At 40.4% G+C, this 14,922-nt stretch overlaps 1 protein-coding gene across 3 annotated transcripts in view; it reads right to left on the reverse strand.

Annotated features, from left to right (window-relative positions):
- The window catches only part of DMD (dystrophin), a 2,981,380-nt gene that overhangs the window by 233,609 nt on the left and 2,732,849 nt on the right, over positions 1 to 14,922 (reverse strand). For all 3 annotated transcript variants that reach the window (XM_040336501.1, XM_040336499.1, XM_040336500.1), the window contains one exon: positions 9,918 to 9,979. In XM_040336501.1, coding sequence (XP_040192435.1) covers positions 9,918 to 9,979 — 62 coding nt within the window. The remainder of the gene's footprint in view (positions 1 to 9,917; positions 9,980 to 14,922) is intronic.

Here is a 14,922-nt window from a genome sequence, read left to right on the forward strand (position 1 = left end):
TAGATCGCAGGAATGAACTTATGTCTGTAAATGAGGTCAGTTTAAGCACTTAAAGAACAAACCTTTTCTGACACTTGTTGCTTAAAAGTTAAAGGGGCTGTAAAGTCATGGGCAGTGCAATCAAAACAAATGGCCTTTCCTGCTTTAATGCAACCCTTAATTTGTGAAATACTGTGAAAGAAGTGGCTTTGCTAGGAAGAATTAGGGCGATTAGAAAGAAGATAGATGTGGAGAAATAGCCTAAAAAGGAATACCATTGGCCAAATACTCACCAGAAAAGTCAACTCTTTATATGAAAAGCTTTTAGTGTCATGTTACACCGGATGCAGTTCCGTGCGCATTTTTTCTGCTCTAAAAATGCATGCACAACGTTTTTCCCCATGTATTCCAATGGCTCAAGTTCACACCAGTGCATTCAGTTACAGATTTTTTTTTTTTTTATGTGCTGCATTTTTTCTGCACAGAACTGTACTGGAACCTAGTAAATTGTCAAAAACGCACTGGAACTGCGTGTGGTGCAAACTGTAAACAAAAACTGATCCGGATTTCATTTTTGTGGTGCAAACTGGCCCTAAAAATCCATGCACGGTATTTTCCATGTATTCCAATGGCTCTAGTTCACACCAGTGCAGTAAGTTCAAGTCAGTTTCCGGTCAATTTCCAGTGCAGAAATGAACCAAAACTGACTGGAACTGACTGCACTGGTGTGAACTAGAACCATTGGAATACATGGAAAACACTGTGCATGCATTTGTAGTGCAGAAAAAAAAAAGCACGGAACTGCATCTGGTGTGAACTGGCCCTGAGAGAGGGTAGAGATATATATTGCAGGATGTAAAAATGCCTTGGGCTGGGTTCTGTGTTCTTGTATTTCAAGGTGTACTCTTCAATGTTAAAAGTATACATTAAATTACCCCCTAGAGAAAATTTTAAGACATTTTAAATTACAAAATCCAAAAATGTGTTTAATTTATTCTCCGTCAATATTAATTATTTTTAATCATTATGCTGTCCCCCCACATTTATTCAGTAGCTTCTTGGTTTCTGATCTAGACCACAAGGATGTCAGACATGCAAGGAGTCTTTATGGGCATTTTATTCTTTCATCTGGAGGAGGGGGTTTTCTCAGCCAAGCACACCCTCCTGCCTGCATGCCTGAGCTAAGGGCAGATGAATTCTGGGAAGTAAATTCTACATGAATCATCTGCCCTTACTCATGGTGACCACAGTTAGAAATGCTAGGGGGTTGTTCTTTAAAGTGATTTCTCAACAAAAAGCACGGAGACCTAGATGGATAAGTTTGCTTTGAATATTAAAAATGAATCGAACAGCATTTTCAGTTTGTGGCACTCATACACAGTTTCGCTTTAAAGAATATATTTATTGTTATTGTAAGTAATTTTCTCTGAAATTGTGCTAGTTCTTTAAAATAAAGGCAAAAGAAACACAACAGAAACATTAAAAAGAAGTGCTGATTTAATAAAATGTAGTGTATGAAGATCTGCTTACAATACACAGATAAGCAATTTATATCTCAACTGTGCTGATAGGCTTTATGTCCAGAACACTAATGCAGAAACAAGCATTTTAATTCTTTGACAGATTAAAAATTCAGCACAACTACCTGTTCAATGTGCAGATGGCAAAAGCACAACATAATGATGCATCAATTACAGAAGAGATGTAGCCTATATTTTTTCCCCCGAAAGCGGAAGAAAAAAAAAAAAAAAAGAAAGAAGAATACGAAAGCCAGCAGAAAAACTACTTGGAAGGCTGAAAAAGCTGATGGACAAATCTTCGGCTCTCTAAAATAGAATACTAAATATGCACCTGCTGTTTCTGCAAGACCTCACAGACTGTGCAAGGCAGAGTGCAGAAAAGGTAAAGTGCTGCTTTATACAGAAATAACATAAAACCAAATGCTGGAGACGGAAAATGCCTGTATGCTTAGTCTTTATAGTTCAGACAAAAAAAAAACTCACCAGTTAGGAGTATTAAGTTCTGTCTAATAAAGGAAGATGTGGCCTACCTGAAAACATTTTTAAAGCCAAAAATACATTGAAGTTGCAAACTCCATTGTTTCTCCTTGCCGATTGTGGCTTTCCCTTTTTTTAAGCCATTTTAAATCTGGTCCAGTCATCCCCCTGAGCTGCCTGTGTAAAGCAAAGGCCGTCCAATTCATTAAAACATTAGCCCATTAACTGACAAGGAGTCTGGGCAGTAACATGGCCAATACGGATTCTCTGTGAAATTCTATTGAGGGTAAAATTTGTGTGACAAGGCATGCACTAAAACTAGGGAATACTTCCCCCTCCTAAGCCTGCCATATGTACCACATGATTTCATATATCCTTTGGTTTACCTTTGTCTTTACTTATGGTAGAAACGCAATGCATATGGAAGGCAAACAAGACCTTATTTTGGGGATACTGTATATCTAAACATTCTAAAAGACAAACTTTGGGTAAAAAAACAAAAACAAACACACAACACAACACACCTTTACCAATTTGACCTATGGTAGGTAATGTCTTGTCACTGTACATAAAAGTTTAAAACCAGGCATCTGCCAACATGGCTCTAGATTCAGCCATGAGAGAAGGTTCTCAGAGGATGTGCAGGTACCTCTAAGGACCTCCTTTTCCTTTTTTAATTATGCTTGTGGATATATCAACTCATACAAAAACTGGAGCACACAGAAAGTGGTGCAGATGTGCATAGTAACCAGATACTAGGTGTTAGGCCCCATGTACACGGGATGCTGATAAACGTACGTTCAGAGGCAGTTAGACGCTTTTTTAAACTGCTCCTGTACTCATTCAACGTTATCCTATGTGACCATGTACACAGTCTTGTTTATTGCCGTTTTTAGACAGTTGCATTTAACAGCGTTTCTTTGAAAGCAAAAAAATGGGTTCAGTCGCAGAAGATTTCCATGTTTCAGAATCCCAGGGCCGGCCCTACCATGGGACCCAATGGTACCATTGTACCAGGCAGCACTTTCAGGGCGGTGGCAAATTGCCACCCGCACCCATTCCCATTCAGCCAGCTCCGCTCTCCACTCCACTGTGGGGCTAATTGCCGCCCGTCCGCTCCTCCCGTTCCGCTCCGCTCCACTGTGGGGTTAATTGCATGAATAGAGCCATAACAGGTCCTTTTTATACTCCTATACATGTAAACAACCAAAACAGGTCCTCTTTATACTCATATATACATGTATAGAGCCACGATAGGTCCACTTTAGTTATCATGATATAAAATAATGGATGTGGGGGCATAATTTTTTTTGGGGGGGGGCAGCATTTCATTCTTGGTACCAGGCAGCACAATGTCTTGGGCCAGCACTGCAGACGCCAAACGCGGTGACCCGTGTTTAGTTTATAGGCGTTTTTGGTCATTTAAAAAATAAAAACATTTTTTTTAAACATTTCTAAAACGCAAACGTGGCATTTAAACGCGGTAAAACAGACATTTTAAACGTGGGTTACCATCTGTCAAGTTTAATCATTTAGGAGCAGTTGTAAAAACGTCCCGTGTACATGGAGCCTTATTGTCAAAAATTATGATTTAAAGCGACTTGTTTTAAATCAAATACGCTGTGCTCTAAAGTATAACCTGCACCTTTTTTTTGCAGTGAGCCCTGCACATTTTGGTGTGTTTTCCATGCATTTTGTCACACAACTGCTACCCACATTTGGGGTTCCATTAGGAAATCAATCAATAGCAATGTAAGTGCGTTATGCGTTTTGATGCATTTGCAGAATGCCAAGGAGTGAATGGAGTATTATTGCAGAAGGATGTAGAAAGTCAACAAACGCGTTGGAATGACATTGTTGCCAATTGTCTTAGATGTACCGTTGGTTTCATAATATCCTCGCTAAAAGTGCTACAAGAAGGTTCCTACACGTCCCAACAAGTATACCAAAACCAATATATTATATGCAGCTTTTAAAACAGTAAGCCTTTATCTGTAGAATGGATTCTTGATATTAGGACATGAGACTATAAGCCCCAAAAGCAAAAAAAAGGACTTTTAACCCATATTTATGAATACATGCAAAAAACCCACATTATCACCGTATATTATACTTAAAGCGGTGGTTCACCCTCAGTGACACGATTTTACCATCGAGACAGGCATTGTAGCGCGAGCTACAGTATGCCTGTCCCGATTTTTTTACCCCCGTACTCACTGTGTACTCGTACATTATAGATTTCGGCTCCCGCGGGGAATGGGCGTGCCTATGGAGAGGGAGGATGATTGACGGCCGGCCCTGGCACGTCACTCTCCCCGAAGACAGCCGGAGTAGGTCTCGGCTCTTCACGGCGCCTGCGCACAGGCTATGCGCAGGCGCCATGAAGAGCCAAGCCTATTTCGGCTATTTCCGGAGAAGCATGACGCGCCAGAGCCGGCCGTCAATCATCCTCCGTCTCCATAGGCACGCCCATTCCCCCGAGGGGAGTCTGTATCTTCGATGTACGAGTACACGGTGAGTACGGGGATAAAAAAAAAAAATCGGGACAGGCATACTGTAGCTCGCGCTACAATGCCTGATTTTATGGTAGAAGAAAAAAAAATTATTTTTTTGGGGTTTATAGGGTGAACCCCCGCTTTAAAAAGGGGTTGTAAAGACAAAAATATTTTCCTCTTAAATTAAAGTCTGACAGTAGCTGATAAAGTAAAAAGTAATGTTTTGCATTATAACTAGTTTGATACCTGTTGAAATCGAGCGGTTTTATTCACCTCAGTCACTCCTGAATCACTATTCTCACTGACTTCCTGGTTTGCGGTGCGCATTCATTCTTGCTACATCACGGCCTAATGGGAACTACAGTTCCCATTAGGCTTAGCCTCCATGCCTGTGAGGGATCAGAGAGCATATTCACGCAGGGCTGTAGTCATAGTGAGGGGGTGAGCACATTCTGCTTTCCACCATGCAAAACGTCTCAGTTACTGGTAGAAAGCAAGAAGAGGAGTGACAGGAAATGGCATTTTCAAACCTGGATTACTGTATTTTGGAGGTCAAAAGGGAAAAACGAGGTAATTGATTTTTAAATGCTCTAGCTTACAGCAATCAATTGATCTAATAAAAAAAAGAAACCTTTAGTGTTCCTTTAAAGCAGATCTTTGATCATTTTTGTAATTTAAAGTTTTTTTTATTAAAGAAAGAAATCAGAGTACAGAATACTGCCAGGGTACCTAAGTACCGTACAATAGCACATAATCAAAACATGTCGATACATACTCTGAAAGTAAGCAACTTTTAACAAAAGAAAGCAAAGGGAAACATCACTATCTAGGATATAACCCGCTACTATCTACTACTAAGAGGGGGGGAAAAAGGGAGAGAGGGAAAGAAAAAAAAAAAGAAGAAGAAGAGGGAAGGGGGCAAAAAAAAAAAAAAAGAGAAAAAAAAGAGAAAAAAAAAAAATACACTGTAGCGAACGGACCATCTAAGGTCTCTACGTACCACAGAGTGAAAAGGAAATGGTCAAAGCCAAAAACAGCAATCTCATCCCGAATCAAGTTGTGAGTAGTGATTAGAAAACCTGAACGTCACCCATGGTGACCACGTCTGATTGAATTTTTTCGACGATTCCCTGGCAATTGCTACAGTTTCCTCCATTTGATAAATATTCTCCATGGAGCTAAACCATTCAGGGATAGAAGGAATATCCTTCGATTTCCAGTGTCTGGGAATCAAAACTTTTGCTGCGTTCAGCAGGTGTCTAATCAGTGATTTTTTGTAATACTGCATGGAGCAGTCCGTGATGTGGAGTAAACATGCAGGCGTAAGAGATTGTGGTATCCGTAATGGCTTTGATCAGTTTGCGCACCTTGTCCCAGAAGGGTCTCAGACGAGGACACTCCCACCAAATGTGAACAATGGTGCCCTGGTCTTGCTCACATCTCCAGCAGGAACCAGATGTCAGCGGGTACCATTTTTTTGTTTTATCCGGAGTGGCATACCATTGTGTTAAAAGCTTATACGACATCTCCTGCAATCTTGTGCCAATCGCACACTTATGGGCAAAAATGCAGGCACGTTTCCAATGCTTTTCAGTAAAGCTTGTTTTGAGAGCCTTTTCCCATTGCACTCGTATTCCAGAAGCTATCCCCCCCTGTCTAGTTGGAGCCAGGAGAAGTAGATCTCGAAACCGGAGTTCCAGCCAGGCAAGTTTGTTCAAAAGGAGTTATCGGTCTAAACAACTGGTTTTTAAACTGGGAAACCTGTGTGTAGTTATGCAGCTGGCGGTAGGTCCAAAATGAAAGTGAACTCTGAGGGTTCACATCTCTTATTAAGGAATCAAAGGGTTTTAAGGTGTCAGCCTCTACACAATGTGTCATTAAGAGGGGCATCGATTGGTCAGTGGGTGCAGAAAGGTGCAAGTCCATCCTGGGCAGGAAATCCGGATTGCGAGTAATAGGGGTAAGCGGATCGGGACATGAGGACAATTTATGATGTTTAATCATTGTATGAAACGCTCTAAGCGTAGACCCCACCAGGGGATGCTCCCACAGATTCTGCGGGAGTTTCCCCCAGGGAATCCAAGGTAGGAATCCAAGGTGTAATATGGACGATGTTTCCTCCAGTGTAACCCAATCCTTCTGCCCCCTATGACAGTTCCAGTCCACGATTCTGGCTAAGTGTATCCCGGAGTGGTACAGTTTAAAATCAGGCAGGCCTATACCCCCCTCTTCTTTAAGTTTTGAAAGCGTGTCCAGCTTTATCCAAGGTTTTTGCCCCTTCCAAATAAAAGTGCGTACATTAGCCTGAAGTCGTTTAACAAAGAGACCTGGGAGTGGGATAGGTAAAGTGTGAAAATGATATAGGATTCTGGGTAAAATTACCATCTTTGCCAAACCAAGAAAAGGGTCTAGAAGTCCAACCTTTAAGATCTACTTGAATTTTTTTTAGCAAAGGGAGGAAATTAATGTTGTAAATATCCCCAAAGTTAGCCGCCAATTTGATTCCTAAATAGGTAATAGATGAAGTTACCCACTTAAACGAGCAGGAGGAGCGTGCACTCTCTAGGGACTCAGATGACAGTGTAAGATTAAGGGCTTCCGATTTAGAGTCATTAATTTTCATATTGGAGATATAGCTGAAAATTTTAAAGGCTTTAGAAAGATTCGGAATTGAATCATGAGGCTGTGTCAAAAAAAATAAAAGATAGTCAGCGTATGCTGCCATTTTAAAGTCACGCTGACCTATCTGGAAGCCTTGTACCTCCGGATTTGCATTGACTGTGCGAATAAAAGGTTCTAAAGATAGAATAAATAAAAGAGGGGAAAGAGGACATCCCTGCCTTGTGCCATTATTTATATCCACTGCTTCTGAAAGAGTGCCGTTGATTTTAAGCTGTGCCCGAGGTTTATGGTATAGGGCCGATATCCACGCCATCATGTGTGATCCCAACCCAATATGTCTGCAAGTAGCAAACATATAGTCCCAGGCAACACGGTCGAAGGCCTTCTCCGCATCGGTTGAGAGGAGAAGACCCTCAATTCCCCGATTATGTGCGTAATGAACCAAATTAAGGGCTTTTATGACATTATCCCGTGCTTCCCTTCCTGGCATGAATCCCACCTGTTCTGGGCCTATAAGTTTTGAAAGGAAAGGTGTCAGTCTGGAAGCTATTAATTTCGCCAGTATTTTTAGGTCCAAGTTCAACAATGAAATCGGCCTGTAACTTGTACAATCAGTAGGGTCCAATGTTACATATGCCGTCGTAAAAGAGCTCGAGGTTGATGAAGAAATTTGGATATGTTCCAGGGCACGAAGTAGGGGAGCTTTCAGGGTGTCTATAAAAGTTTTATAGTAATGGGCCGTAAACCCATCCGGGCCTGGGCTTTTGCCCGGTTTTAGAGTCTAATTACCCCCATAAGTTCTTCTTCTGAAATCGGCACTTCCAAGCAATCGCTCTCAGCCGGTGATAGAGTGGGCATGCCACTCCCCACGATATATTCTCGTAAAACGGATTCTCTATTTCCCTGAAGCTCTGATGGTTTATGAATCAAGGGGAGATTATAAAGCTTAGTGTGAAAAGCATGAAATTGTGACGCAATCTGGTCAGTTTTTTTGTATAAGTTGACCCTTAGATGTCTTAATGGAAAGAATAGAATGTGCATGAGAAATTGTTTCAAGGGTTTTTGCAAGGAATTTGCCACACTTATCCCCATGTTCATAATGAAAGCCCTTCTTGAAATAGAGAATACGTTTTGCTTTAAGATTAAGTAAGGAGTTAAGTTTTTCCCGCGTCTTTGACAGTTCCAACAAAAGCACCTCTAAGTGTGACTGTTTATGTTGGCTTTCCAAAGAAGCAATTTTTTCCGCCAATGCCGAAATAACTTAGTATTTCGACCTTTGATCATTTTTATATCTTTTCGTCTATTAAATTGTCTGCCCTTGTTGTTTTAACTTTGGATAGTAAAACATTTTCTCCGAGAGTAAATACCTTATACAGCCCACTTCCTGTTTCTTGTCTGGTCATTAGCCTAGCCTTAGGACATCATGCACAGCTCTCTCGTGAGAGTTTCCCGGGAGCAGAGGGGGTGTCTTAAGAGGACCTATGAGAGCTGAAGAGCTGGAGGAATGCTTCCGTGTAAATCCAGGAAGTGAACAGGCAGCAGCTTCAACTGCCCACAGATAAAATGGATGCAGCCAGACTTAGTGGAGGGAGATTTCTGCAGCATATTTGGCAAGTACAGAATCACAGTGAATATAAAATATGCAAAGTTGTTGGAGGGAAGCTTCAGAATTGCAAAGATGTTTTTTTTTTACAAATTATGTGAGCATACTGCAGTTCCTCTTTAATGTGACTTATCCAAAAGATTGAACAGAGCACACACAGCTTACTTAACAATCGTCCAAGCCAAATAAGTTGAAAAATAGCCCTAACTGGCCTGAACCTTATCTGAATCTCAAAGTTATTCTTGAGATAACTGCTCTTTTTCCCAAAGCAGAAAAAGATAACATTGCATGCCCTTAGCTGATATAGGAAACACCTACACTTTTCTTTTACAAGTCAACACAGTTCTCAGTCTGATAATTTCTACAGTTTATGCATGCTCAAATGAAAAAATAAAAAAATATATCAAACACTTGAATGCACCAGACCAGTCTTTGTCAACCAGGGTTCCTCAAGCAGTGAGAAGTAAGCAATGGTAGATTGATCACCTGTCTAATGTGCCTTCATAGTTTGAGCACCAACGTTACTTAGCAGAGCTAACACCAACAAACCAGTGGAGCTTCTCAATTCACATCTCAGACGCCACTGATCACATTAGCCATCTGCAAGACTTATTCTCACTGAGCACTATTGCAAGACGCATTTATGCCACGGACCATTATTCTAAAGAATAGGGATGAGCTCCGGTGTGTTCGCACACTCCATGTGCAGAGCCCGCCAGGAAGTCGGCACTGCACTGCGCTAATCACAGGCAGCGAGACATTTCCCGATCTCTGCAGCCGAGCATCGGGACAATGTCACCCTGCCTGTGATTAGCGCAACGCCGACTTCCTGGCGGGCTCTGCACGTGGAGTGTGCGAACACACCGGAGCTCATCCCTACTAAAGAACATTTATCCGAAAGCCAGTATAAAGGAGGGCCTTCTATTTTTAACCACCATTTTGCTTTGGCCAATGTACAGTGATCTTTATATATTATAATTTATTTGCAGAGATTCCCTGACTCAAAACATTTCAAGAATTCCTTTATAAACTAAAATGATAGATATGTTAATAATAACATTGGAATATTGTTAGAAAGGAGTTTGTTTTTCAGCTAGCTAGCTGGTTTCAGCTAGGAATCAGATACTTGGTTGTACAAACCACGTTTCTTCACCTTCTATACTATGGAATGATAAAAGTTGTTAAAACCTGTTGGATGGTTCACAGTAAAGCACTGCTTACCTAAAGACTGGTAAAGCTCTGTCATTTTGGGATGATCCCAGCAGGTTGTTTGCGATTCATGGCTAGAGGAAAGGAGAACAAAGAGTTATCAGATTATGCACCACACACGGTCATGCACAGATTATGAATTACATATAAAAAGACAATTCATGCTTTAGTTGAAAATTTGTTAGCCCTCCCTCCTTAAACCTCATACATACAATGGGAATGTCAGACAAATGACCTTCCGTCTTTTTACAAGCTAGTCTCACATCGAAAATGAAGAGGTTACTAAGGTTACAAAAATTCTCGTATGATAGAACAGAACTTCGGGAAGTGATGTAATGTGTTGTATTCTTTCGTTTGAGCATGCCTAGTTTTGGTCAGATTTTTTTTGGACGAATACTATACTGATTAAACTAAAATCGTTCCTTCTGGTATTGTACAAGAAACATTTTTGTGCTTGTCCCTTGAGATAATTTCACATGAACTGTCATGATCGGCTCTTGAAAGCCATGTACTAACAATCAGATTATTGTAGGATGGCTTCAAAAGCAGAATTTAACCCGCCGCGCACGCACACTGGTTTACTTACCCTCCACTCTGCGTCATTAAATCTGCAGCCTCCTCCAGCGTCAAAATCCTCAGATGCACAACCTTCACACAGTAACTCCCCATTGACTTAAATGGAGAAAAAGAGTCATGGAAAGCACCTGAGTGGCGGGCTTCCAGCTCAGATAAGGTTAGTAGGGGCCATAGGGATGATGGGCAAGTTTTTCAATTTAAAATTAAACTTGTCCTTGATCTAACCATCTAGCCTGCAAGTATACTGAATGGCTTGTACAAGGTGTATTGTATATACCTCCTCTGTAGGAGGAATCAGTTGTTGAGATAATGTACCTCCAGTCTGCATGCATCATCAATGGCTGGCTAATAGGGGGAAAAAAAACAGTAGTGAAGATGGCAGAAAAGCTATCATCGTTGGAGAAGGGACAAGTCTGTCATAATGTGCAAGCAAAACTAACATTATGACAAATATTCCTACGCACGCCTCCTTGTTCCGTTTCAGGTAAAAAGCAACTGGTCTGAACCAAAATCTGTTTAGCAGATGGTCCAGAGAATATGACCTGTCAATGTTTAACCACAAATCTTGTAAAGCAGAAACATTTATTCATCTTATAAAATTGATCTATAGATAACTGCTGCTATAGAAGAATAAATACAGGATAAGAATGAATTCAATGACACCGCTAGGTAAAACATTTTTCCACAGGAGCCAAGACTGAAGTTTTATTAAAACTTCATAGTTTATTTTCCTCTCTGCAAGAGCCAATTACATTGATATGTTTTTTTCTTGGCCCTAAGTGTAGAAATTTATCACGATGGGTCAGACTGTGTTTTAGTAAAGCTTTAAAATAGTTATTACCTTTGAAAAATAAAAGCCCTGAGAGGATAAGCACAAAACACAAACCCAAGAAATGCACTGTTTGTTATAGCTCCTAACAACTTATTTAAGGGATAATTCTTAAACACCTCAAAATTTTGCTTAACTTTATATCATAAAGACAGTCTACACAGTATGTTTTTCCAAATTTCCCCAAAAGATAAACCTATATCAAGTTGGATCTCTTATTGCCCAACACTTCGGCAAAAAGGTTTTGTTTAGGATTGAGGCCTGGTTCACACCTATGCATTTTTTGTGCGTTTTCAGTTTTGCAGAAACACATTTACAGTCCATTTAACATGGTTGCCTATGGATGTAGTTCACATCTATGCATTTTATGGAAAGGGCCAGAGACCTTTTTCTGGTTTTTGGCTCCATAACCCTCAATGGATTAAAAGCGTGTATTGAAAAAATGCAAAATGCACCTGGAATATGTAAACTGCAACCTACATAGGTGTGAATCCGGGTGAGGACAAAATTTGTTAGGTTATTTCGGTCTGTAACCCCACTGGGAGACTGTCAATACCTGTCCCTGTTATGTCCACCCTAGTGTAGAGAATTCTCCCACAGAGATACAGCAAATAAAAAAGTAAATACAAAAATCAGTGATTCAAAATGCAGACTCGTAAATAAAATACATTTTTCAAAAAACTGCTTGGGCGAGTATAACCAATAAGGTTAAGACATTTTTCCAATAGCAAAACAATATTTTTATTGCAAAAGACCCTGGGCACAATAATATATATATATATATATATATTAGGGGTGCAACGGATCAAAAAACTCACGGATCGGATCGATCCTCAGATCAGGAGTCACGGATCGGATCATTTTCGGATCAGCGCAAAAAAAAAAAAAAGGGTGTTTTCATTGGTCCAAAAAAAAAAAAAAAAAAAATTATATATATATATATATATATATATATATATATATATATATATATATATATATATATATATATATATATATATATATATATATATATATATATATATATATATATATATATATATATATATATATATATATATATATATATATATATATATATATATATATATATATATATATATATATATATATATATATATATATATATATATTACACACACATACATTTCAGGGGTGGATTAAAGAGGAAGCAGGTGAGGCTGTTTGGGACTTGTTAAAAGTACAATCTTGATGTTTATACAGAAATATATATATATTTATATTTCTGTAAAAACATCAAGATTGTACTTTTAACAAGTCCCAAACAGCCTCACCTGCTTCCTCTTTAATTCACCCCTGAAATGTGCTCTTTCCCCCCCCCCCCCCCTCTCACACCAGTGCTTCTCTGCTAATATTCCCTCTCCATGTCGGCTTGCCAGAGCCCAGTGCACAGCGTGACACGCCTCCCCGGGGAGGCTGACCGATAGCGGAGGCGCTGCGCACAGGAGCGGGCGCGCAGGCTGGGGAAGCTGCCTTGTAAACCTTAGAAGGGGATCTCATCCCGGGCGGAAGGATCTAGAGGACGGATCGCGGAGATGGGCTTCGAGTGGCCGTGGCAGTACAACTTCCCCCCTTTCTACACGTAAGGAGCTGTCATATGATTGGTGATAGGAGGGTCCCCCGGCCTGTGTGATTGGAGGGTGTCTGAGGAGCCCAGTTTGGGGTGGAGTTTTGGATTTTGAGGAGTTCTTCCTGTGTGATCCTCTCCCCGCATCTGAAGGAGGATTGGCAGCACTTCCTTATTATTGTAGTTTGGGATGGAGAAGGGAATGGTCATCACTTGTCAGGTTTGTGTGGCTGTTTGAGGAGATTTCCCTTCACTTCCTGTGCCAGAGACACCACAGGAAGTGTGTGGCATAAAGAGCGGGGTAGGTGGAGGAGTGGCTTGGTAGGTAGAGGTGGGAGGGTGGCTTGGTAGGTAGAGGTGTGTTAGGTGGAAGCGTGGCTTGGTAGGTAGAGGTGTGGTGTGGTAGGTGGAGGAGTGGCTTGGTAGGTAGAGGTGTGGCAGGGTAGGTGGAGGAGTGGCTTGGTAGGTAAAGGTGTGGTGGGGTAGGTGCCCGTTTACATGTTAAATTTTAAAAGCAACAGAAAACCTTACATGCATGCTAATGTGACAGAACACCTCTGATTTTCACATTTAGTTAAATGTGAAAATCCGAGGTGTTCTTTTACATTTGCAATCATGTGAGGTCAACAGGCTTGCTGCGGCTTTTAAAATGTAACATATAAACAGTCCGTCAGATTTACATACACTGTATTTAACCACATGGCTATGAAATGCAGCGATCAGTAAGTGGCAAAGAGGACTGGAGTATAAGGGTGGCCTGTAAGCTTGTTGGATAGTAGTGGAATGTTATCATGTATGGGTAGAAAAATGTCACCCATGCTTTATATTATAATCTGTTACCATCACTATCATTTAAAATCAATCTTAACATTTAAGGTTTTAAGTTTTATACAAAATAAAAAAAAAATTGTATCTACTAAGATGCATTACAAAAGAAAGGGGTTTTCACGATTAATAATGGAAAAGAAAAGTTCATTTGGAGGGATCCTTCTCTATTCATTCCATCAAATTTTAGCCTTGCTTCTAAGCGAGATATTTAACAACACAACATCAAATTTGACACTACGCAATAAAGTGTAATCCGTAAACCGGAGAAAGAAAAAAATTGAATGGTTTCACGTTCATAAACTTTAGCTACCAACATTTCCCTTGGAGTATTACTAGATACAGTAGGGAGTGAAAAAAAAAAAAGAAAATGGAAATCATATACAGGAACGAGTCGAGTAATTTTTCACAGTGACGACAATCTGCACATGCACGGGCTGCAGCTGACCTTCCTGCCCTGGACATCTTTTAGACAGAATGGAATACTTGAACCAATGTTGATTACCCAAAGGCTGCATCAGTGCATTAATTCAGCTCCAAGACAGCTGTTTCTATGGTACCCCATACCCATTCACTTGTAGACATCCCTTATTGTGGCCAAATCTGACGTAGATCGAGCTGTCCATTGCCAAGAAGTATTCCATATGCAGAGTATTTCACTTGGCAAATCTCCTACTTTGCTAATTAACAAGTGAAGGATTTAAGAATGGATAAAAAAATATTCAGGGTGGACTAAGCTGAAACTGACAAACATGTCATATGAAGAAACAATTACACTTCTTCAGAAAAGGAAGTGGCCGGTGGCTGGCGCAGCAAGGCAATAGGGTTCTTTAGCTGCTACTGAATTTGTAAGAGCCTAGTGACTGATAACACAGAGGGCAGATTTTCCCTGGTACTTTATATGCACGACACAAGAAGGCTGCAGCTATTCCACTTCTGCTCTGAAAAGTACTGCCGCTTCTCCCTGCACACTTTGAGCCTGGAAAGTTATCATTAATTCCAAACACAATCTTGCAGCTTAAGAAAAGGTTAGACTCCAGTGAGACTTCCTTTTCTAAGCCGCTCTGCCATTTTCAAAGGCCATTTAATTGTTAGCTTTGGGACTCTAAGGTGGGTTAGTCTAGGATTCAGGGAAGGGTTTGTTGTATGAACCCTATAAAATAAAATGCCTGCTCAGCATCCTCCACAGCACCTTGCAA

The sequence above is a fragment of the Rana temporaria genome, chromosome 2 (genome assembly GCF_905171775.1).
Source record: "Rana temporaria chromosome 2, aRanTem1.1, whole genome shotgun sequence".
Lineage (NCBI taxonomy): Eukaryota > Metazoa > Chordata > Amphibia > Anura > Ranidae > Rana > Rana temporaria.